This window comes from Thermobia domestica, chromosome 5 (genome assembly GCF_964235325.1).
Source record: "Thermobia domestica chromosome 5, izTheDome1.hap1.1, whole genome shotgun sequence".
Taxonomy (NCBI): Eukaryota; Metazoa; Arthropoda; class Insecta; order Zygentoma; family Lepismatidae; genus Thermobia; species Thermobia domestica.
Window position 1 is genome coordinate 256,008,822 of NC_137458.1, and position 27,118 is coordinate 256,035,939.

The following is a 27,118-nucleotide window of genomic DNA, read 5'->3' on the forward strand; positions in this document are numbered from 1 at the left end:
TGCTTACTCTCAATACAAATAAATTAAAATTAAAGATGAAAGTGCTTCTTTATGAACACAAGTAGAAAATGTTTGTTGTTTGTGTTACTATAATTGATAATGTAAATACTAACCATGGTCTTCGATCTTTGTAGACAGAAGTTCGGTGCATAGGATAGTAAAAGTCTGGCTCAGAATAGAAGTACAAAGGTGCTGTAAATGCAAAATCGTCCAGTATGACGAGTATTAAGGGAACCTAGAATTAAAAGTAAATCAATAAATTCGTTAATTAAATTATTTTCAAATAAAAAGAAAACAAAACAGAATATTATCTTAACTATACTTCAGAAATTTAATAATGGACCAGTAAATACATTTCGGAGAAAATATTTCCCTTATTAGGAAGAAAAAATATTTAGGAAAAAACAATATATTCTTTTCTTTATTTATATTTTAATATATGTCAATGATATTGGTAATTATTTGAAATGCCCCTGTTTACTGTACGCGGATGATCTGAAGACATTTTCAGAAATAGTAAGTAATCAAGATCACCTTAAATTACAAGCCGATATTAACTCAGTTTATCAATGGTCCGTACAAAATTTACTTCCTTTGAACATGAACAAAATAAAAATTATATCGTTCTCTAAGAAAACGAATATATCGTATTTTTCATACTCAATATATCAGCATACAAGTCAAGCTTTTTCAATCAACAAAGACTTGGGTGTTGTGATGGATTCTAAATTACTATTTGATCATCATGTTTCTACCATGGTTTCCAAGGCTAGAAGGAATCTGGGATTCATCAAATGGGTTGCTAGAGATTTTAAAGATATTGCAACATGCAAAACCTTATATTGTGCATATGTTCGATCCCATTTGGAATTTGCTAGTTTAATTTGGAATCGTAATCTTACTAGTATTACTCAAGTTCTGGAGTCAGTCCAGATTTCTTTCTTGGCTTGGTTAAAATATAAATTTAAATTATTCGATATGGCTAATAGGGAGATTCTTGCTAAACTGGATTTACTAGCTCTTGAAGTTCGGCGAAATTTAAGGCAAATCAAATTTATTCATGATATAATACATGCTAGAGTGAATGTAATTGAATATTTATATATCAAAGTTACCCTGTACAAGTCCAGAGTTTACCGTTCTATATTATGTAATAATCAATTGGTTGGTTCTCCACTATTTACTAGTGTTGACTATATAAATAAAAAAACCTCTTAAAATTGATTTATTTTATCCGAATTTTACAATACTCAAAAAACAATATTTGGAATGTTTTATTTAATAAATATACAAAATTCACCATGGTTTGGTATATTGTCTATTGAATTTTCATTGTTTTTGTTTTACCTACATTGTTTATATCTGTCCATGTGTATTATTATAAATCTTTTTTAATTTGTTTATTTTTATTACGTTCAATATATTTAATTTCTTAATAGTAGATCTTGCTTAATTTCATAGTTATTGAATCGAGGTTATGTTGTAACTTTATTATATAATTTAGTTTCTATCAAACTTATGTGTAAAATTTTAATTTTTTTTTCTCGTATTTGGTCCTGATGACTTGATGTATTTTTAATTTGTTGTTTTGTTTGTATTTCTCTCGTAATATTTTATTGTATATTTTTGTATATATGACCATTTCGGCCTCGGCTGTGGTCTTTATCATCAATAAATAAATAAATAAATAAATAAATAAATAAATAAATAATAATAATAATAATAATAATAATAATAATAATAATAATAATAATAATAATAATAATAATAATTATTATTATTATTATTATTATTATTATTATCATCATCATCATCATTATTATTATTATTATTATTATTATTATTATTATTATTATTATTATTATTATTATTATTATTATTATTATTATTATTATTATTATTATTATTATAGTGCTATTATTACTGTACATAAAAGAAACTGAGGCTATTACTCTACTAACTGTCAGTGTAGAACTATGTTACGTTGGTTTTTTATCAGTTTGACTACACTTAACTGAATATTAACAAATACGGGAGGCCACAAAGTTATTTTGAGCCAAGGAATGTAAAGAGTGCCATTCTTAATTCCGTAGGGCGGCAAAAGTGTTAAATACGGTCCTGACAAAATCTATTGAAAGCAGTATTGAAAAATTTAGAGGAAGTCACACTGAACTTGTTAATAGTGCCTCCTAATCTAAAGCTCAAAGTGTTTGAGTACCTGCGTCATCATTTTAATTATTTATTTAATAAATCATTCGTTGATTTATACAGAGAATTATTATCTTTTCTTTGTAATGAGCTAAAGTTGTAATGAGCTAAAATTTTAATGATTTCTTCTTCAATAATACTTAAATGTCTTTTACTTTCTCAAAATCAAATCGTGTTATAATATTAGTTAGATTTAAAAAAAAAAAAATTACACACAGAACTTAATTTTTACAAAATAAATAACATTGAAATAAATTTCGTGAGTGAACAGTTCAATAAAAGTGTTATTACTCTTTCAAATAAATAAAACAAAACATGGGGAAAGCTTCCTAGAAGAAATGAATTGACTGAGAAAGTTAGGTAAAATTATCTAACAGCCATAAGAATACTGAGGAGGAAACTTTTCATAGTGATGTACACAGTGGAAGATTACCAAATATCGTTTGATGATGAGGAGTCTAGATTGCATAATGCCGAAGTATATATAAAGGTAAAGCAAAAAGTCAAGACGGAAGCAGTTTCATATATGATTAGTGAGTGGTAATATTTTTTCTCAGTATATAACATCATTTAGATATAGTATCTAAATTGAATAGAAAGCACAGACGCCAGAACCTGGGGTTTTCAGTCCCCTTCAGCCACCAATATTGTTGTTGAAATGGCTTGAGCTCTCCCATTATTTTAGTCATTTTTGTGTCCTTACAAAACATTTTTTCCTGATTAAGTTTTTAAAAATCACTGCTCTCCATGTAAAGAAATTAGCGAAAACTAGTATGCAACAGAACTTTAGTGTAATTGGATCCCCTATCACCACAATAATAATGTCCCTCCCCAAATATTTTCTTCGTGTTGGGCCTATGATAAAAAGTAAATTGCTTGTATTATATTTTCATTATTGATTTAGCAATCACTTTTTCTTTTAATATCTTCACAATTTTTTACATATCCTGAGAAAACACTGCAAAAAGCGTCTTCTCTTGAAAAGAGTGGTCATTAAGTTGTGCGTAGGGGTGGAAAGAAAGCTTAATCCGCCACTGGAGATTATATTTTACTACGGAAGTAATAAGAAATTCTCTTCATTATAGATAACAATTTCGTATTATCTTCAAGGTCCTAAATTATTTAATATTACTTATGCAATGTGTGACTTCCTTTAAAATATTCCAAAGTGCATCCTACCGTATTGTTTTAGTACTGTGGGCTCTCGAGAAGTTCATTTTTCTATACATTACGAAGACTATAACTAAGAATAAAAGCTGACTTCGAGTTATTTTTATATTGACAAAGTCGATTTTAACTTTACTTGAGAGTAAAATCGTCTATCAAAAATTAAAACAAGAATTGTGAAGCACACTATACATATACCCTACATATATAATTGTAAGGAAGGAATCTTGAAACAGGCATGGAAATCGAATTGATTTCTTTAAAATAGCAATGTATTATGTAACAGTAAAAATGTACACTACAACAACCTTCGCTAAATTATTCAACAGACGGAAAGAAAGAACAAAAGAAATCTTAAGATGCTCGCTATATTCTTTTTCCTATCTTTTCTCCTTCTCCCCTATTTGATGAAACAGTTAGCGAAAGTGCTCTTATCTATCTATCTATCTACAATCAATATATAATAGTATTGTAGTCATAATTATTATTGTCACAATTTATATACCTATGTCAATTTAGAATTAGTAAAAAGAACTGCTTCAAAGAAATGGTCTTTTTATGCCGAATGATTACAGAATGGTACAGCACATTTTATAAATTATTAGCAAATAGTTTTTCAACTCAAGAAACCCGAGGAATCTACACTACAAGTTTCATAGATTTTTTTCTACTATTGTAGTGACACTTAAGAAATAACATAAATATGTTATTTTTTCTAAAGCAATTAATATTATAATTATTGTTTTATAAAAAAATGTGTCTATAACTTTTGTACATCCAATCAGCACATCTATCATACATTTCTTTTGTTTTGATCTTGATGATCCGAAAGAATTCTACATTAAAAGTTCGATGCAACTTTTTATTGCAACTCGTTCAAAATACATAATTTTTGTGTTGTTCTTTTTCTATAAAATATATTAAGAGTCAATTGAACAAATAAATATACACTAAACAAAGGTTAAAATATGCAATAATAAGCATATGTATCTACATAAAGATATTTGCAAGCTATTGGAATCCACAATTACATTTTGTTAATACTTCCAGAATCTTTATGTGTAGTAATATCCTCCTTATTTATCCATTCTCTCAACTTAGCACCAATTTTTGTCTTCTGTCAGAAGAAAATTTTGGTGTGAAATAGGCACTTTGATAAATGTAATTATACTCAACAGGTGGGAGAATTGTTTGAAGCTCAATCTGAATACCTCCCAACATCTCAAACCAACTAAGAAATACCTCTTTGATTAACTTCCGCTTATGGAAAATAACACAATGCTTTTCAAAAGAGGTAGATTGGTGGATTTTTTCAATAAAATTTATTCAGGATCAGCAGCAACAGATTATACTTAGCATCGGCGTTGTTGCGTCATTAAATTACCAATCTTGCAGATTTATATTAGGGGATTGTCAGAAACACCTTTCCTTTTTTTCTTTCTAGTCGATTCAAATCTTCGTCAATATTGCACGTTGTTAGTGAGAATTCTAAATTTGAATATTAGTGGTATTCGGTTGAATTAGGAAATGTTGCATTATCTTAAAACAACTTTGTAACTTAATTCAGTTAGCTAAGATATGATGGCCACAAAATTTTTCAGGCTAATTTTTAATACTACATACTAAACGTTGGTACTTCTGTAAGATATGAAATAGGATCCTTCTTTTCTTCTAGCAGTTATAGAAGGATGATGCGAAGCAGTTATTATATAGTGATGAATACATTTCTTAACATGCAATGTATATGATATGTATCATGTAACGTTCTGAGGATGAGTACAGTACTCGTATCTTAATACACGTTATTTTACTGTAATCACAACATTTTGTGCAGCCATTACAAGTGTATTGAAATTTGTTGTATTACTGATAATTACTGAAATATACATAAGATAAAATAACCAAGCGTAAGTCAACCTCTTACAAAAAGTTGAATTCTTAATTTTTTTCTCTTCTGCAGATTCCTGTAAAAGAAACGTTCACATTGTTCTTTTCACAAGTTTGGATACTTTGAAATAGCTGGCCTGAATGTCATTAAGCCAATTACAAAATTAAAATACATTAATGGAAAAGAATAAAATGATATTAAGAATAAAATTATATTAATAAATTAAATTTGTAGAATTTACCTCTTTCAAATACTATTTCCCAGAACATTTTTATTGATCACAACAAAGTAAACTATATGTCAAACAAAATCAAAATAATATTGACTTCAACAAACGTAAACAAATACATTCTATACTCAATTTACTTGATACATCACACCTTTTAAAGTAACATAACTACAATATTTTTTTATGACAGGCAATTAAAATTAAATTTGTTTGAATGAAATATGAACAACACACTACTCTTTTTATAAGTTTATTTAAAGCTATATATGATAATATTTAAAAATTATTCGTACTTCTCTGGTCATGCCTTTTTCAACAGTCCGTATTTTGTGCTTGAAAAATAATGCATTTCTATCATTAATTGATTCCACTTTAGGAGATGAAACGTATGTCAATTATTAATTATGTTCTAGGTAGTATACTAAGTTGTTATCTTCATCAAACTAGGTTTCAATATCATCTTCAACACTTTAAATATCGCCTTCACTAATTTTATTTCTATTGTAAAAATATCATTATATAAGTGCCAAAACATGTTTTAATATTGTGCAAAATTAAATTATATCATTTCACAAGAATACATAAACAATTTCATGTACTTTATGATTTGATATGCACCTTGGTATGAGTAATTTCTGCTTAAAACATTACAATTATCTACAAACAAACTTGGTTATCGTTCACTAGAGTACAACTATAAACTAGAGTTCAACTATAAAATATAATAAATTACTTTTAAAACAAAAAGAACGAAATTGAATAAGTGTCATAAGGGGGGGGGGATACTACTTCTTACATGATAAAATTCGCCACGAAATTGTTAAATACACAGAAATGCAGTAGGAAGTCATGAATCTGGCTCAAAGTTGCTACCCAAGAAGATTATGGTAAGTTGAGGTGATCACAATCGTGGTACACTAAGATAATCTTGAACCGAAAAAGTCTGAGAAACACTCTCCTAAGACATTAAGAAGTTTAGCTTTGTTAGGGACATCATAAAATGACGACATGAAATTTCTAGTTTAACGTCCAATAATTATGGACAGCTGCTAAGATAGATAGTGATGATGATTATGAGTAAAATGATGTAATGAAAAAATGAAGGAAACAGGAAAAAAACATTCACACGGTGTTTGCTCACTATCTACGAAGCCTACTTGGAGTGAACTGGGGTCATACCAGTGACTTCACACGCTAGAAATGAACATTTACCACTGTGCCACAGCGACCTCTTATAGATTTATGAAGAAAGGACGAAGTAAAGAGTATTATAACTGATGTGCAATAAGCATGAAGGTAAGTTTAATCACAAAACAAAGAGATTTTCGTAAGATCAGAATGCGTTGCGAACGTTGCCAGCCCCTTATACCCAAATATTTATGATAATATTGCTGTAGTTTATGATAAATATATCCTGAAGTTTTTTTCTAAATTACAGGTGAAAGTATTGACAGCTGACGTTTCGAATGCAAACATCGTATTCATCTTCAGAGATTGTAATGAACAGACCGGAGTTGTGAGCATGTATATATAGAGACTATTTAGGGGCAGATCCATGAATGGGGGTTTGTAATTGGCTGAGGGAGATGCTGATTTCTGATTGGCTGAGGAATGCTGGCTCCTCATTGGCTGTTTTTGTCGCTACGAGAAATGGCTATGTTGAATGTCTGTTTTTGTTCCTGAAAAGGGTCGACCAGATAGGATTGAGTTGAAACCCATTGTCTCTGTTGAGACTATTCCTTTTCCGTGAGATAGCTATGGCTTCCGTTATTGTTCTTTCCCAAAAATTGCTACACTTGGCTACTATGGTGACATTTGTAAAAAACAATTCTGTGTCCAAGCTCTAGGCTATGTTCTGCTTGTTTTGACTTTTCGGATTGCTGAAGTCTGAGGTATCTGTTGTGTTTTTGCATATGGTGAAAAATATATGTCGATTTAAGCTTCAGTGTTGATTATCTATCCAAAAGAATTATTTATTATCATCTATCGCCAACTAAAATAAATAATGACAGTAATGACACTTCCAACAATGTTGGATGGTTAAATTGACTTGTTGTTCTTCTATTTTACAAAATATATTCTCTTTTATATCTTTTTAATCGAAAGAACGGTACCAAATTAATCAAAATTATAAATTCTTTTAAAATTTTACTAAGAAGTTATGAGAAATTAAGATATCGCAACCTTTAAATAAGATAATGAATCAGTGAGTCTGTTGATTTAGTTTTTTGTATGTAAAATATTGAATAATCTACATCAACACAATAGCTGTGAAAAATGTATTAATAACAGTGTTACTGTATTTTATAACATTTTAAAACATTTTTCTGACCAGAACAAAATGAATTATTTAATAACTATACGAGTTTTGTTACAGTTTCAAGGACCTAACGTCCTCTTCATCAGACATTGAGAAAAGACAGATGACAGCAAATCTTATATATTCCTCAGCCGTTAGTTAGCATTTTCATTTATATAATTTTAATTGTTGTTTTTATATATATAAAATTTAAATTTGTAATATGTAACAATATCATATAATTACATTGTTAATACATGTGAATAGTCAATCCAATTTTACAATTCTATTGATCTTTATATAAAATAAAATAAAATAAAATAACAGAAATTTGAAAATATTCAAATTGCACTAATAGTCTTATGCATTTTTCTTTTCTATCACTTCTAATAATTTCTCCCATTGCTCATGTATATTTATATTAGGAAGTGTATTAGGAAGTGGAAGGAAGCGAGAAGAATAAAGAAAGAACAAGAGGAGAAATTAATGAACTGGACAAGTGGTATAAATATACATGAGCAATGGGAGAAATTATTAGAAGTGATAGGAAAGAAAAATGCATAAGACTATTAGTGCAATTTGAATATTTTCAAATTTCTGTTATTTTATTTTATTTTACTTTATATAAAGATCAATAGAATTGTAAAATTGCATTGACTATTAACATGTACTAACAATGTAATTATATGATATTGTTACATATTACAACTTTAAAAATTTTATATATATAAAAACAACAATTAAAATTATAAAAAAACAAGAGCTGAGTAATACCGTACAAGTATAGAAAATACAATAACTGGAAGATTAAACCTGCGAAAATACAATCTATTACTGAAAAAATCATAACATAATGATATGATTATTTCTTGCAACTACTGGTCAAACAAGTGATAAAAATTAAATTTTAACTATTACAAGAATAAATAACATGTATATAAACAGAACAATCCTAAAGCAAATCTCACAGTAGAGATAACTTTATATACAAATCAATTTCTTCTTCTTCAAACATAAGAAAATCAGATAACATAAAAAAGGTGTTAAATTTTAAATATATATATATTGAAAATTGTTGAAAAAAAAATTAAAATTATATAAATGAAAATGCTAACTAACGGCTGAGGAAGATATAAGATTTGCTGTCATCTGTCTTTTCTCAATGTCTGATGAAGAGGACGTTAGGTCCTTGAAACTGTAACAAAACTCGTATAGTTATTAAATAATTCATTTTGTTCTGGTCCGAAAAATGTTTTAAAATGTTATTGTGATTATCCAGAACTATGGAGTATATTTACTGTATTTTAGTGATAGTAGACGGTGGGGTTGTCACAGTATGCTGAATGACGTTTGCAACATTTCTTGGGCAAAAACACTAAAAATATTAAAACGCTGGTAAAAGTAAAGAAAGAGAAAAGAAAAGAAAAAACTTTACGTAATTACCTTACTTAATTATTAATTAAATAAACAATAGAAAATATACCGAAATGTAATAACTGAAAAATTAAAGGGAGTTACGAAAACGAAGTCTCCTTCGAACAATAAAATTAAGAAATAAAAAAATGCTAAAATGCCTAAGAACATTTTTTCCATATTCTTTGAAATAAAATAAGTGAAAAATGGAAGCAGCATATTAGTTTTGCAGCGCAATAACATATAAAAATTTAGCATAGGAGTAACTTTGAATTTCTAAAGTGTGACGGAGGGACTGAAGACATACATTTCCACACATTTAGTAAAATAACTGAAAAAAAAATATAATAGCGCAAAGCTTATGTATATTGATGAAAACTTTTAATTTCTTAATTGAACGGTTGTATATCCATAGCATAGTCTCCACGTGTCTGTTTGCGTTAACTAAAATTGGCTGCTACAGAGGGCCTAAATTTTAGAGCACGAAATTTGGCATGATGAAAGTTTTCAATTTCTGAAGTGAGTTGGGGACATCCATCCTTCTATATTTGATACTGCAATAGCTATATATATATATATATATATATATATATATATATATATATAAAATAATAAAATATTGGCATGTAAGAAAGTTTCAATGCAATGGTTTATCTGAGCTTTGTAGTCACCTCGAACTTTATCCTTCAACACGAAAGGAACTCTTGCCTCTTGGATGATATCAAGGAGGAAGTTTTAGATATTATCAAGTGAATCAAAACACGTGATTGGTTTATATCCCTTTAGGCTAAAAGAGACGGATGAATAATGAAAAAAGAAAATATAAAATCAAATGTTCATGCTCTCCTACCTAGAACTGAATTCAAGAGCACTTGCACGAGAGGTTCACGCGCTAGCCACTAGACCGGTGCGCAGGGCTTAAATGTTATCCTTCAACACAGAAGGAATTCTAGCCTCTTGAATGATTTGATTATTTTAGATATATAAATAAATGTTTTCAAATGAAACCCATGATTTATTGCTGATTTACTGCTGATGTGCTAAACGGCTATTGTGATTATTGTATTTGACGTCTATGTTATCCTTCATTGCAGAAGCAGTTTTAAGTTTTGTGATGATTACTAGAAAGACTATTTTAGATATACACAATACGACAATAAAGTTGCTTTTCTTTAACCAGGGAAAATGTAACATCACAGAAACGAGAACAGCGAAACAGCTCACTTGACTATTGAATTGCTGGAGCGAGTTTCAAAATGCTCTGGCCAGCAATGGAACTGTGAAGTTTAACAGTTTTCGTTGCACAATAATTCGCTTGAGTTTCAGTCATTAAGAAGAGGGATACAATTAATTTTTTTCGTAAAACTGAGAAAATCAGTCACACACACACAAAGAAAGAAAGGTTTGGTTCACTACTTTTTCTGGCATGTAGCGTTGCCTTGAACAAGCAGATTTGAATCGAATGAACACTTTCATGATGGCAAAGATTCTTTGGCGAACGACGTTATGGCGGGACATCCAAGTAAACAAAAGAAAATTGAAACAGCGGATTTCACGAGGAAGCATATAACAACCATCCGAGTCTCCGAGAGACCAGTAGTATACATAGAATTAATAAGGAAACCACTGATCCATAAAGATTTGGAGAAAATAAAACTGTGGTCTCTTTTATATCGCACACTCTGAATTTTGAACAACAGACAGAAAGTGTCAAGTTTCTCACTAGTTTCCTTACTAGGTTTCCTCGAACTGTAAGTCACGGGGGATGAAATATGGTGCTTCATGTACGATTCTCTTGTTAAATGACAGTTGTCATAGCCAATAGGGAAGACAAGACCAACCGAATTTCTCATGCAGAAGTCACAATTCGAATTTTTGTTGGCTGCTTTTTTTTACGCCCTTTTTTCGACCGGATCTCGGCATATCTTGAAAGCTGTAATGTTCATCGAATTTCTCAATGACCGATTTCACAGTTGTATGATGAACCCACACTTTTTTCCTATCTGATTGTATGTTATGCCTTTGACGGTGCACGAATTGTGCAGGATTTCCCACTTCACTTCCCGTTTCACACGCGACATTTCCCATTCGACTCGGAACACAGCAACAAGCACGCAGCTATCCGTTTACAAGACTTCAACTGACCAGGTGCTTCCAGATTTTGCCGTCTATGCAGCCTCGCAAGTGCACACCGACACCCCCAATGTTGCTAACTACTTTTCGATACACTCCTTAATTCTGAATCTTGCATTTGTTATGCATATGTTATCCATAGTGTATATAGTAGGTGTTTTCAAGACGTAGTAATATTTTAGTGAGCTTGTTATTTTTATTTAGGACTGATAACTTGGCACGACCTCAGCAAAAGAAAATGGACATGAGATTTGGAACATGGAATATTAGGAGTCTTTATAGGGCTGGCGCGTTAAAATCCGTAACGAGTCAGTTAGAGAAATACAGGATGGACGTAGTAGGAGTTAAGGAAGTTAGGTGGGAAGGAAATGGATCTGTGAATTCCGGAAATTTTACGTTCTTTTACGGGGAAGGAAATAAAAATCACCAGTTAGGAACAGGGTTTTTCGTTCACAAACGAATATTACCAGCAATTAAACGGGTTGAATTTGTTACTGACAGACATTCTTTTATTACTCTTAACGGACGCTGGTGTGATATTATTGCTTTAAATTTACATGCCCCAACTGAAGATAAGAATGACGATATAAAAGACAGTTTTTACGAAGAAGTGGAACGGATATTTGACCAACTCCTGCGATACCATATGAAAATTCTATTAGGGTATTGCAATGCGAACATAGGACGAGAGGATATTTTCAAACCGATTATAGGGAACGAAAGTCTGCATAAGGAAAGTAATGACAACGGTGTTAGACTCGTGAACTTTGCAACATCCAAAAACCTAATCGTGAAGAGTACAAAATTCCCACATCGCGACGTTCATAAATACACTTGGACATCACCAGACGGAAAAACACCTAATCAAATTGATCACGTTTTAATAGATACAAGAATAGAACTAGCATAATTGATGTCCGGTCGTTTAGAGGGGCTGATTGTGACACTGATCACTACTTGGTAGCAGCGATAATACGAGAGAGATTATCGTTGAATAAAGGTAATATTCTATGTCCGAAAACGGAGAGATTTAATTTAAAGAAATTAGAAGAGAGCCAGGTAAGAGAGGAATACCAGATTGAAATCTCGAATAGATTCTCGGCTTTAGAAGATTCGGAGTGCACTAGTGTTGAGGATACCTGGATTGAAATTAGAGATAGCATTAAAAGTTCAGCAATAGAAAAATTGGGACACGCGGAAATACAAACCATGGTTCCACCAGGAATGCATAGAACTAGCAGAGAAGAGAAAACAGGCAAAATTACGCTGACTACAAAATCCGAATGAATTAACTACACAAAATTTCGCAGATATCAGGCGGGAAACTTCCAAAATTTTTAGAACAAAGAAATGCGATTTTCTGAAAGCTAAAATTAAGGAACTTGAAGATATTAGTAAAACTAAAAACATCCGGGACATGTACGGTGTATACGGGGATCAGCGAATTTAAGAAAGGCTATCAACCTTGTGCTTATATATTAAAGAAATCTGATGGTACAGATCTCACTGATACGGATAGCATCTTAAATAGATGGAAAGATTTCTTTGACGATTTGCTTAACACGCAACCAAAAACTAGTGTACGTGGAGAAAAGGAGATATACACCGCAGAACCGTATATATTCCAGAACCCAACCGAATAGAAGTAGAAATCGCTATAAAGAAACTAAAGAAACACAAATCTCCAGGTGTAGATGAAATTCCCGCTGAGTTAATTTTAGCTGGAGGCGAAAAATTGTGGAACAAGATACACAAACTCATTCTCCTTATATGGAACAAGGAAGAATTGCCACAAGAGTGGAAAGAATCAATCATTGTTCCAATTCACAAGAAAGGCGACAAAACTGACTGTAATAATTATCGAGGCATTTCTCTTCTGTCAACATCCTATAAAATCCTTTCAAATATTCTATTAGCAGGTCTGACCCCATACGCAGATGAAATTATTGGAGATTATCAGTGCGGATGTAGACGAAATCGATCAACTATCGACCAAATATTTACCATTCGCCAAATACTCGAAAAAAAGTGGGAATACAATACCCCGATACATCAACTATTTATTGATTTTAGAAAAGCGTACGACTCGGTTAGGAGAGAAACATTATACATATTTCTTACAGAACTTGGAATACCGAGAAAGCTAATTAGATTAATTAAGATATGTTTAAATGAATCCCAAAGTAAAGTCCAGGTAGGAAAATTTTTATCCACGAACTTTCACGTCAAAAATGGCCTGAAACAAGGAGAAGTGTTGTCGCCATTATTATTTAACTTCGTTCTGGAATACGCTATAAGAAAAATCAAAGATAGCAACCAGGGTCTAGAGTTGAACGGTATTCACCAGGTTATGGCATATGCTGATTATGTAAATTTAATAGGGGATGATAGGAGAACAATAGAAAGAAATTCAGAGATCTTATTAAACGCTTCAGGGACATGGGTTTAGAAGTGAATGCAGAGAAAACTAAATACATGGAAGTGCGTCGGGACCGTAATACAGAAAATTATGGATGCGTTAAAATATTAAATAATACTTTTGATAAAGTGGATAGTTTCAGATATCTAGGATCAATATTAACAGAGGAAAATCATATTCACGAAGAAATTAAATGTCGACTAAAAGTAGGGAATTCGTGTTACTATTCGGTTCAAAATCTCTTGTTGTCGCGAATTCTGTCGAGGAATTTGAAGCTTAAAATATACAAAACGATAATCATGGCTCTTGTTCTGTCTGGTTGCGAAACATGGTCACTTACTCTGAGGGAAGAACATAGACTGAAAGTATTTGAGAACAAGATCCTGAGACGAATATTCGGACCCAAGAGTAATGGGAATGGGGAATGGCGGAAACTTTGTAACGAGGTACTACATAAGTTATATGGTTTACCCAACATTGTTAGGGTAGTCAAATCTAGGAGGCTTAGGTGGGCGGGTCATGTAGCTAGAATAGAAGAAAGTAGAAACGCTTTCAAAGTATTGACTGGAAGACCAATCGGAAAACGACCATTAGGAAGGCCTAGGCGCAGATGGGAGGAAATATTAAGATGGATCTCGCAGAGATTAGAATACAAAGTAGAAACTGGATGCATTTATCGAAGGATAGAAGTCAGTGGAGAGCTTTTGTGAACGCGACATTGAATCTTCGGGTGCCATAGGCCATAGAGTTAGTTAGTTAGTTATTTTTATTTATTTTTTAACCTTTGTTCCTATTATTATCTCAATACTATTTCTACAGCTGTTATCTGATAAAGCCATCTCACCTTATATTGCACATCCCACTAAGACTTTTTTGATCAATATATTTTTACATCTTACATATGTATATATGTTCTATGGTGTACTATATGTTCTAAGATGTTTTTAGGACTAATAAATAGTTTACAGAACTTGTGATACTTGCTCATTATTTATTTTATTCTCTGAATTCTGTTTCTATAACTATTCTCTGAACCTATAATTGTGATTGTTTTATTTCTGACCAAAAAAAAAAAAATAAAAAATTGTCAGATTGATTGTGTGATAAAAAATAATTATACTAATCTCCCACAACAGACATATAAGAGATACCAGATCCAATGCAAAAAATAAATTTTCTTTTCTTGAAATACGTAATAACATTTTATTCGGTACATTTTATAGCGTTTTCGTTTTCACAATATGAAGTTTTATAAAATATCCTAAGCGGTAATATGCAATATGTATTACACCGAATCCATCTTACACCTAACTTTTTCCACACCAAGTTTTCCGTTTACCAAATTTTTCTACACCGAAATTTCCTGCACCGGATTTTCCTAGGCATATTTATGTCTAATTAACGAAGTTTATGTATTTATATTCATTTTCTTACAAAACTTAAAGGTTCTAGCATCGGTTGAAACTAAAATACAATATTCTGCAATCAATCAAATTGAAAAAATATGCATCGATCTAAGCTTCAGTGTTGAGTATATATGCAAAAAGTTTATTTATTATCGCTTTATCCATTACCAACAAAAGTGAATAATGATAGCAATGACACTTTTAATTATGATGGATACAAAAGTTGACTTTTTTCTCCTATTTTTACATTATATATCCTTTCTTATTTCTTTCTAATCAAAACAACGGTACAAAATAATCACAACTATTTTTTTAAAATATTACTGTAAAATTATAGAAAACTAAGATATCGGAATCTTTAAAGAAAATAGTGAACCAATAAGTTTGTTGACTTACTTTTCTATATATAAAACATTGAATAATATATATCTACGCAATAGGTGTGGAAGATATGTTAATAACAGACAATGTTACTACATTTTAATGGCTCTTATTTACAATATGTTGTAAATGGTGGGTTTTTCGCAGCACCATTAATGAGTTTTGCAATATTTCTTCGGCAAAAAAGATTAGAAATACTGCTAAAATGAAGAAACAAAAGAGCTTTATGTAATCATCCGTGCTTAATAACTAAATAAAAAAATAGAAAATTCATAGAAATATAATAAATGAAAAATTAAAAAGAGTTACAAAAACGAAGCCTCCTTTTAATAGTAAAATAAATAAATAAATTCTAAAATGACGATCTAAGAACATTCATTTTCATAAGTTACAGGAACATAACTGTAACATAACATAAGTGACAGGAACAGCTTATAGTTTTGCAGCACACAATAACAACATAAAAATTCAGCACATGAAAAAAAAAAAACTTTGAATTTCTAAAGTGTGACGGAGTGACTGAAGACATGTATTTCCCCATATTTAGTAAAATAACTGAAAAACTATAATACTACAAAACTTAATGTAAACTCTTATTTCTTAACTGAACGGTTGTATGCCCACATTTCCGTTCGCATTAACTAAAATCAGAGGGCCTGAATTTTGGAGCACGAAATTTGGCATGTTAACGCTTTCTAAAATGAGTTGGGGTCATGCATCCTTCTATATTAGATACTGCAATAACGGAAATGTTTGTTTCCTTCAAAACAAGTAAATTTCAGTTTCATGTAGGAAAACTACAACAGACTTGCAATCAACCCAATATTCTGAGTAGAAATACAATGTTGAAACTGGGTAAAATGTGAAAATGAAATATATTATTTGGTCATTTAATGCGTTTTAAGAAAACATTTTTCGCTATTTTTGAATATATTTACTCAAAGGAGATTCAAAATTGAAAAGGAAAATATTTAATTGTATCGCTTTCAATTTAGATATAGGGCTAGTGATAAGTGTGGAGAAGGGAAGTATTCGTCGGGTATATTAGTTCACTTTAAAGCACAATTTGTCGTTATCATTTGCTGTTGTACTTTTACTCTATTTATTTTATTTTACCTTATTAGAACTTGTAGTAAATTTCTGCTATTTCAGGTTTGAGTAGGAGATTAAAAGATATGCTATCTCTTCTTGGAATATCTAAATCCATATTAAAAAAAAGTTTCTCGCTATTTCATACCGTTCTTGCTCTAAATTGAAACCTGAAATGACAAGTTTCTACTAATTTTGGTTGGAACAGAGAAATTCAGACGGAGATTGATCCTATTCTATGAATCCTCAATCAATATCAAGAAACCGTTTCCCGGTATCTCTTACTGTTCGTAGTCCCATACTTGACGACAGATAGACGGACGGACATAGTCGCTCTATAGGATTTCCCACAATTATTCATAGGATAGTATGGAAGTATCGAAAATTGCTTAGCAAATTATACCACAATCTCATATTCACAAAGGATGAGACAATTAATATACCCGTTTATAACTCTAGACAATACTTTGTAAAACAATATTTTCTCTTTCTTGACATTTTTTTTCCTGAGCAATCTTTGTTTATAGTTATCAATAATTTTGCACAGATGCTTTTAGTTAGTACTCAAACACTTTCCATTTTTTCGTTCAACTACAGTACACAGAATTTTTCTTCCCTTATGTATAATATGTTGAACTCACGAGAAATAAGTAAATGTATTAACAATTTCAAGTTTCTAGGAAAACATATTTTGAAATAATATTTGGTATGTAGACAAAGAGAACTGATAAATAAATGTAATATTTCAGATTAACCATTGTCCCATTATTATCCCCTTTAGGTTAAGGGAGACGATGATTAAAGTAAGTGAATCATAATGAAAGAATTGGTAGAATGAGAAAGTGGGAGGAAAGGGGAGTACCCCAAGATAACCCACGGACACAAAGTTGTCCACTTTCACTGCGGAAAACAGTTAGATATCCATAGTTTTAATCGGTGTTTATTCTTAGACAAACAAGAACCTTAACACATCAGGAAAAGTGTTTTTATCTAGTCCTTAAACGATATTAACGCTAGTGGTTTTAAAAGTTACAGAAAACATTTTCTTAACTTCATTTCTTTTTAAATAAGAATTTAAGATCACTTTAGTATTATTAGCGGTATACGAAACCGGAACATAACGTTAACAGTTGAATAATACAGCATACTATTTAAGAGCTAGTTAAGCAGAACTTGGAACAGAGAAATCGTAACCTTTCCTACAAAATTCATACTAGGATGTACATAAGTCTTTCTAGGCCAATAAGTGAAAACATTTAATATTGATATACATGAAGCAATACTTATTTAAGAAATTCACTAGATTATTATCCTCGAGATATTCTCACATATTAACTAGCAATTTTAAATGAAGGCATTTTCATAATATTCTCTTTCTCTTTTGAAAGAGACATAGGAGATCAGAGACCTTGCTCGCTATATAGAACTATTGATCCAACATTCGACTCTTATTTGGACTGTGATCTAAGTAGGTAAAAAGACTGTGATCTAAGCAAGTAAAAAGACTGTGATCTAAGCAGGTAAAAAGACTGTGATCTAAGCAGGTAAAAAGACTGTGATCTAAGTAGGTAAAAAGACTGTAATCTAAGTAGGTAAAAAGACTGTGATCTAAGCAGGTAAAAAGACTGTGATCTAAGCAGGTAAAAAGACTGTAAGGTTCTGACAATAGTGGAAATTAAAAACTTTAGGAGATCAAATTTATTTCGGTCTCCTTATGAGGCATAAGTTGAAATACATTTTCTTCCTAACCTGACGAACGTAACTTTAGGAGTTCTAAACTCGATCAGAGATAGCTTTCCTCAGTAGCAGACTAAACAATAAGCATTGTGCAACTACATTACTGCATTATGCATATTACAAATACTGTAATAAAATAATATAATTCCTGATCATGAATATCTTAATTTGCAAACATTAATAAATTGTGTTCAGTGAAATATATATATATATATATATATAATTTTAAATCATTATTTTTCTAAGTACTATCATTTTATTGTAATGGTCGGTTATTTTAATGTATTTTCAATAGGAAATCAAACCACTCTTTGCTTACGAGACAAACATGAATAATCAATTAAGATGCTAGGTTAAATAATAATAATATAATAATAATGATAAATGATATAAGTTAACGACAAAAGATAAAATGGAAGCTAATCGAAAAGAATATAATATGAAGGACAAAAGAAAAAATAATACAAAACTATATATAAAGACTGAAAGATATATGCAAAACAAACTTCAGCAGTAACAACTTAAGTAAACCTCTTAATAAGAGACCTATATTCAGAGGCAGAAGGCTTCGTGGTCTCCAGGAAACAAGATCAGGTGATAAATACGAAACACTACAGGAAAAAAATATACTGAAAAATATCACAACACAAGATACAACATATCACAAGTTTATGCACAATGATCACACAACTGAATGCAAGGAAAGAAACAAAGTGACAAAGAATACATCAAGATATAGGAAATGAAATCTTTCAGTTTGTGTTCCACGATTATGTCCTATAGGCTAAGGGAAACGATGATTAAAGCAAGTGAATGATGATGGAAGAATTGCTGAATTGAGAATATAAGAGCTGGGTGGAAACAGGGGTACCCCGAGAAAACCCACATACACGGTGCTGTCTGCCCCAAAATCAAGAAATAGGAATGAAACTCAAACTGATACTACAAGAAGTACCATATCCCAAATATCAACAGAAAACCATACTAGAAACATACAAACAAGAACTTTACTGGCATAACCATACCAACCGACCAAACAGTATATAAAAACAGAATATTCATCACAGGGGAAACAAAGAAAAGGAAGAGATATATCTAATAAACATCACAATACCAAATACAACAAATTTGCAGAAAGAACGTAGAGAAAAGATACAACAATACAAACAGCTAATCCAAAAACATCATAGAACAATAGAAAAACAAAAATGTGAAAAATAATACCAATACTATTATCTGATACCGGAGTGGTCCACAAGACGCTGAAAAAGGCAGTTGAAACTATTGAAATCGAAAAAAAAGAAAGAAACATAAAGAAGATACAGAAGAACGTAATAATGAGCACACAGAATGGTACGAAACTTTCTGCAAACCCTGGAATAAACATAAAATGTCCCTACGAAGAAACAGTGATACGCATGGATGACCGTATATTGCTATTTTGTCTGCTTAGATAGAGAGTAGAGAAAAACAACAACAACAACAACAACAACAACTACTACTACTACTACTACTACTACTATACTACTGCTACTACTACTACTACTAATAATAATAATAATAATCCAATCATTAAAATGGTGAAACTTTGAGAAATTTAAAACGTGGTCACTATATTTATCTATTTCAAAAGCTCAAACTCAGCTCCCCCCGTTCGTTCATCGAGAATCTGCGGCTACGTAATCAATGTTCCGTTGTAAGAAAGAAACAAATAGTAAATTTCTAATATTGTATTGTAAAACTAACAGCAATTGTTTATCTTATGTATTGTTCAGCTGACACGTGATTCCTCTATAGTCAGCAAACTTGCGTTTTAGTTCCATTTGTTCCTTTCATGATTTCTTTCTCAATTTTAACTTCACAGTGTAGAGTATGTTGTTTCCACATCCAAAATTGAGCCATTTGCCAGCTATTAGTTCCTCTTCTTTTTATACCAAGTATTATTGTTACTTCTATGAATCAAGTAACTAAATTTCTCATTGAAGTTCAAAAATAAGTGATCAAATTTGTTGTTCTAGTAACATCATTGTTTATCGTTTAAGTCAACTTTGTTTATGAAGCAATGTCTTCGGTTCTTAATGATTCTTGCTTTCTCGAAGCACAGTTTAGGAAAATTTTCAATCATTGAGTAGTCAGAGTTCAACGCACAATTGTATTTGATTGGATAATTCTTGATGAAGCTTAATGGTGTTCCAAGTTTCATGACAAACTGTGTCTTAATTTCACATGCTCTTCTTTATTCTTCTAGTTACTATGCTATCGCCTTAGGAGTTTCTAAAGGAGTTCGATAAGTTTTAATAAATAATTTGATTTATTTTAGATTACTTAAGTACTGGACCGCAGAAACAACTTCGTTTACTTCTTTGTAGATGATCTTGATGTACACCGTGCTTACAACCACTTTCATTGCTATGTAATATTCCGTTTAACGTTTTGTTATTGTTAATGCAAGTAGCTCATTGTTATTCCTGTATTTACTAGTGTTGTATAAATAATTTGAGGATTGGTATGCAAATACATCGAAGAAAAAACATTGAGTCTATTTTTCTCTAGAAATGTTATTTTTTACTCATTCGAAAAGGTGTAAAACCTGTTCTGTTATGATAAACTTCATTAACTACAGGGGCGGCTATGCAATGTAGACACAAAGTCAGCTGCACTCCCAAATACGAAAAATTTTAATTAATAAAAATTTATTATGGACATCTATTTCCTGTATAGGAGTAAGAACTCTTAACGTAAAGGAAAGAACTACTTTCTATCCATCTCCTTGCAACCGGGGGACGAGAGAGGACAAAAAACGAACGGAAAGGTGTAATCTTTCTGCTATATGTTGAATTTGCGCGCTCCATACCATAGGGCAAGAATCATATCTATTCTTCTCTTGTGCTCCACACGATGAAGGTGGACGTAGAAGGAAATGCCTCCTGGTAGCGGGAAAAAGAATAGCGCATATCGTTTCAAGGGCGACATAACTTTGCAAAAGGTTTCCGACAAAAAAAATCATGTTTTCTTTACAACGCTCATATATACGTGCATCATTATGAAGAAAGACAAAAATAGTACTTTGTTAATGCACATTAGGATTTCAGAATTTAATAACTAGTGATTTACATTAACTTGTTTTAAAACAAGCATTTTTGAACGAATGAATATTCTTGAACTATATTTTAGATTGATTTACCTCTGGAATGTTGTTGTGAAAGCAAGCATGTGAAGCAACAGACAGATGCGTGTTAGACTTGTAATTCAAATAAATAGTTATAAAGTTCTGATAAGTAGAGAACAGCCAATTGCTTAGTCCAGGGTATCTCAAGCTGGGGGTAGCGAGAGGGTTTCATGGGTGTCGCGAAGTTAAGCGGAAGAGATAAATATAATTAGAATTTAATACTGGGAAATATTATTTTGACTTTGTTCTGATAGATATACTTTTATTTTTATACATACTGTTAAGAACAACGAAAACGATAGGACTAATAACCATTTTCAACAGGTGCAGAGTTGTTTAAAAATCAATTTAAATAAAAGGTACTGTATACAATATAAAACTAATGAGAACTGCATATTGAAATACCAGAAAATATTAATGCAACGAAACCTACATATTGAAATACAATTAAAATTGAAAGCTACCTGAGCATGATGTGATTTCACTAGTGCAGCATTGTCCAGCTCAATTTTCGTGACGCATATTATAAAGTTATTTTCAACAGATAAGCGATTTCTTGTCTTTGTTTTAATGCTTACCATGAAAAAAAAAAAACACCACTTTCTCACAGGTACGATGTAGCAAATGGAATTACTGTATTACTTTTAAAGCAGCAGATACCAGAGCAGGATATTCACTCCTCTTTAGCCAGAACTTGTTCAAGTCTTCGTTACAGAAAAAAACATTTGCAAGGATTTGTCGCACGATAGTTCTATTGGTTGGTCAAGAAGTTGTGGGCTTAGATCAGTTACTTTGATGGCCTCTTCAATGAAGGGGTTTAATATCCATCTGTAACTAGCATTTTCATTGTAGGGAATATATTCTACCATCTGCCCTTCTAAGTGTTCTAAGTATTCTACCATCTGCCCTTCTAAGCCCTTCTAAGTGTTTGCAGATTAAACTGGACAGCCCTGCCATGTCAATAGAATTAAGGGAGTTATGAAGTTTTAAAATTTTCAAATGGCCTCCATTTTGAAACAGTATGATGGATCGGATTTGATATTTGTAATATGAATGAACTGACCAAATTTGGTTTTAATCCATTCGCTTTTAGGTAAGTTATTGTATCCACTATATAATCATACAAGAAATTGATTCTATTATTATAGAAATTAATTGGATGTCGTGAGATCTCTGCAATGAGTATATTAAAAATCCCACACAAGCTTATTACAAACCAGAAATGATAAGGGGGTCGCTGGGGAGAGGATGTGATAAAATGGGGTCGTCATATGAATTAGGTTGAGAACCAATGGTCTAGTCAATTAGAGTGGGTTTAAGAGGTAAATTCGGAGCAAACTCGGATCCCGGTAGACTTTAGGAATTTCACGCATATTTCGGAGCTTTCACGTGGATTTATGATTAGCAAACACATCTTCCGTAGGGGATACCAGAGTTTGGTTCCAGGCGGGAACACATTAAATTCTTGTTTCTTCGACGTTAAATACAAGGTATAGGCTTTGACACTGGAAATGAATGATCGGACCGAAATCGAACGAATATTTGAATTTCAATGCATCATGAAAATATTATCATGCCCCCATTTTGAGAATTAGGATAAAAACATGAGAAATGAATCTAGTGTAGTTTTCATCATTACTTAGTTTTGGTGTACATTAAAAATTGCAAATTATATTAAAGAGCATGTAACCAAATTATTTTTATGGAATCAATTAAAAAATTCATTTTGAAGAGATAGTTTGAGCAGTGATGACATAAATTATTTTACACTTTCTGCATAACTTGAATTCTTTGTGCTGAGTTAAAGTACTTAAAATAAGTTAAAAATGATTATGTAGGACTTGCACTTGATATATGATTTTGTAATATCAAATTCGTTATTATTCTTTTTGTCTAGAGGTTCCGAAGTCAGAGAATTGATACTAAGCAGGGAAGAGATAACTAAGCCAGTTTCGACGCCATTATCAATGTGACATCCCTCTTATAGAACTCTGGAACCGCCACAGGTTAAGTCCTTAATTGATTCTTTTCTTAGCAAGCATTTTGGACTTGCCTGGACTTCCGACCAATCACTGGAGTATTATAACTCAGTGATTTTAATGAATTTTGTTCCAAGGCCTAGTGCTTCTTTAATCAGCATTCTTACAACGAGTATCCTCAAGAAAATGTTTAGGTTTGAATATATTGTACTTTTTTTGCTAATAAAAGTCATGATGTTTAAAATTGAAATAACAATCGAAACAAAATGAAATTTTAAACTTGTTTTAAGCTATTGTCATGCCAGAACCCATTAAGACCAATGCAATGTATCAATTTTCTCAGGACAAAAGCTCAAAATGACATGCATAAGTGACGTTTATGCATGCTCTTGTAACGTCAGCAGTGTTGTCTGAAAATATTATTTTGTACCTGAGAAATTTTGAGGCTTTGTTTCTCTGTTCTCTAAAATTTGTCAAAACACACTTAGCGGGGTTTAACATAACAATCCCAGGGGCGCACTCATGCGGGAATGCACTGGGTCCAGACCTTCCCCAATCTTCGTAACTTGATATACGTAGATTTGTACATTTTCTTCGTAAAACCAGGGTTAAAAGTGGATCTGAAAAGGTAGGGGGAAGCATGACGTCACGCCGTTGCCCTTGTCTATCTTTGCCCATTGTAATTTTTTTAGAAAGTGGGGGACGGCACAGATATTTTCTGGAAGTGAGGGGACGACGTTCTCCCACGTTCCCCCTCACTTTTTCCCCTGCGTAAAAGTACCTAAATATACTTGTTTAGCAGAGCAATGATTGATGTAAACTAAAGATTTGATCTTATACTTGATCTCTACTCTTCCTTTTCTTATCCAGTTCTATTATTTCTGTGAATATGGATAGCAATACTTATGCAGTGTTTCTTTCAGAAATAATGTTTCGGGGGGGCACTCTCAGAGTTCCAGAGGGAGACAGTGCCCCCTAAAAAACAGGTCTGGAAGAAACACTGATACTTAAGAATTACTTATCGTGTTTTCGGTTGCAAAGTTAACACAGTGATGCCAACCCGTAGGAAAATCCCATTTTGTGGGATTTTTAAAATAGGTCTTGGCAACATTTGTTGGATTTTTCACACATTTGTTTCATTAACTCCAACCAAATTCTCTATGGGCCGGAAGTAGAATGATGGCATTTCAATAAAAGTGAAATTAGTGGTAATTTTTAAATTTTGTTACTAGAAAGTGCATTCAAGTGTGAAAACAAAAGACTTACGCCGCAACTTGTGAATCTCAATAAAGAAGCGACAAGAAACGTAAATTGTACTCTGGAAGTTATGATAAAAATAATGGAACAAAGTAAAATACCAAAATAGAAACCGCTAATTCCTAAAAACGTTCCCCATAAAGTGCCTGCAGAATGAAGTTTGACTAGTTTCATTACGCTTAGTGGAACATTATGGCGCAAAAGCGTGATGCAAATAGTAAACTTTGACAACAAAATGTACACGTTCTCGTCAATATTTTCAATAGTTCCTTTTCATAAAGGAAAATATTTATTTATTAACTATATGATATACTTACAAGATCGGAATCCTACGAATAATTCACTCAAATTTTGAAGAAAGTGAATAGCATACAGTAGCTTCAATTTTCATATTTTACAAATTTTGGGAAATTTTGTGATTAGTGCAGCGCTTGGGGAAATTCAAGAGCAAAATGGGAATTTGTGCCTCTTGAGATGGGATTTTATAAACTTACAGGTTGGCACCACTGAGTTAATACTGTTTCAATACTACATAGATGTAATTAATGGCTTGTAGTATTGGAGTCCTCCCAACCAAGGGCGCCCATGTTATGGTTTCCAAGGGGGGCAAGTATAAGCGACGTTTCAAATATGGTTTCAAATTTTGCTGTAACAACCGTAAACATTCTATTGGATTTTCAATATTCCCAAGTACAATTTCCTCTTGGGGGGGGGCGAGCGCCCCAACAAAAGTTTCTGGGTGCGCACCTGTTCATTTCTTTGTTTGGTGAACTACATCGTATCCGTGGGTTTTTCCGAGATTCTCCTGTTTCCTTCTACATTCTGGTTCCACCAGCGCTTTCATAATCCTTTATTTTCATTATTCAAATGTCTCCTTTAGCCTAAACGGCATAAACGTGAGGTATAAAAAAAATCGAAAGTTCTTTGCTGTTTATAAGTTTACATAGCGTATGTAAACAAGAATTAAAGCTTTAGAATTAATGACAATTTTATGTTATATGTCATTAACGACAGTGTTTACAGTACGGTATACTTGTTGATGGTAGTGTCATAATGTGAGCTTGTTACTATTAGATTTCACTCTTAATAGATGGCAATCCTATGTAGCGTCAATGTTCATGTTAACAAAAGACTCGTTGTTATTGATTTCTTCGAAAACTGTATGCATGAAATTAAGATTTACTATCAAATATGTCGTTTTCTTCAGCTCTACAAGAACTATTGCTTGTTATTATACTATATCATCTTTCGGCATTTTTCCTCCCGCTACATTAGTAGAATTTAAATACTTTGTAATAAAATTTCAATCACCTTTGTTTTAGCAGTTCAAAATTCACTAAAAATTGCTACAATTCCTTGTTTTATTCTATGATGAATCTAATTGTTGTATACATGACGTCGAAATAAATAAAGTGGTAATATTCTATGCAGTGGCGTATTTAGGGGCGGGGCTACCGGGCTTAAACCCAGGGTTGCTACACACGAGACTCGCGATGATGCCAAACACGGATCTGAATTATGCTAGATTTTTGTAAATTATGCCAGATTTTCAAATTGTCTTTCCTAACTAATAGTAAAAAGACCCGCCCCTACTTATCTTCATTATTTTAATGAAGTGTTTCAACTGTATTCATGTACAAAACTAATATGACGCTGTCAGGACTGATAATGAAATAAATTGGTGAATGGCTCATTATAGGGGAGGAAGGTCGAATTTATATTTTATGAATGGATAACATTTTAAGAAGCATATACACAACATGCCGCTTCCGATACAGCTCTGAAGCATTTCTTTTAGTATATTACCAGCTATCCCCTGACGCTCATATCCACCCCCTCTCAAGTTGTAAATTGAAAGGGACAGGAACATTCCAGATAACCACACATTTAGGTTTGAGTTGACAGTAATAAAACTATGGGTAAGTAAATATGTTTTGTAGAGCCACGTTTTGCTATTTTTGGACATTTCTCAGAATTCCACAATAAATCATAACCGCGGAAATAGACTGGTTTCATTGCTCCAACCATCGCTTCTACTAAGAAGAATAATTCCAGACGGTTCTTGAACCATCTAAATTTTCGTTCTTTTTCTGTTCACCAGAGGGAAGAATGAAATTATGCTAGATTTGCTCAAGATGCTAAAGTCAAGATGCTAGATGCTAAATGCATGTGAATTATGCTAGATCTAGCACCAAGATGCTAGATAAGGCTTCACTGCTTAAGCCCCTGAAATTTTACTTACTATAGTAAAGTATATGAAATATCTTGCAGAATTTTCATATTTTCAGGCAAAACCCCCTCGAAACAAAATCGTAAATACGCCACTGATTCTATGGCACTGTAT

At 31.9% G+C, this 27,118-nt stretch overlaps 1 protein-coding gene across 1 annotated transcript in view; it reads right to left on the bottom strand.

Annotated features, from left to right (window-relative positions):
- The window catches only part of LOC145686558 (uncharacterized), an 88,842-nt gene that overhangs the window by 40,734 nt on the left and 20,990 nt on the right, over positions 1 to 27,118 (bottom strand). Inside the window, exon 2 of the mRNA XM_081759994.1 lies at positions 114 to 235. Within this exon, the coding sequence (XP_081616120.1) occupies positions 114 to 235 (122 nt within the window). The remainder of the gene's footprint in view (positions 1 to 113; positions 236 to 27,118) is intronic.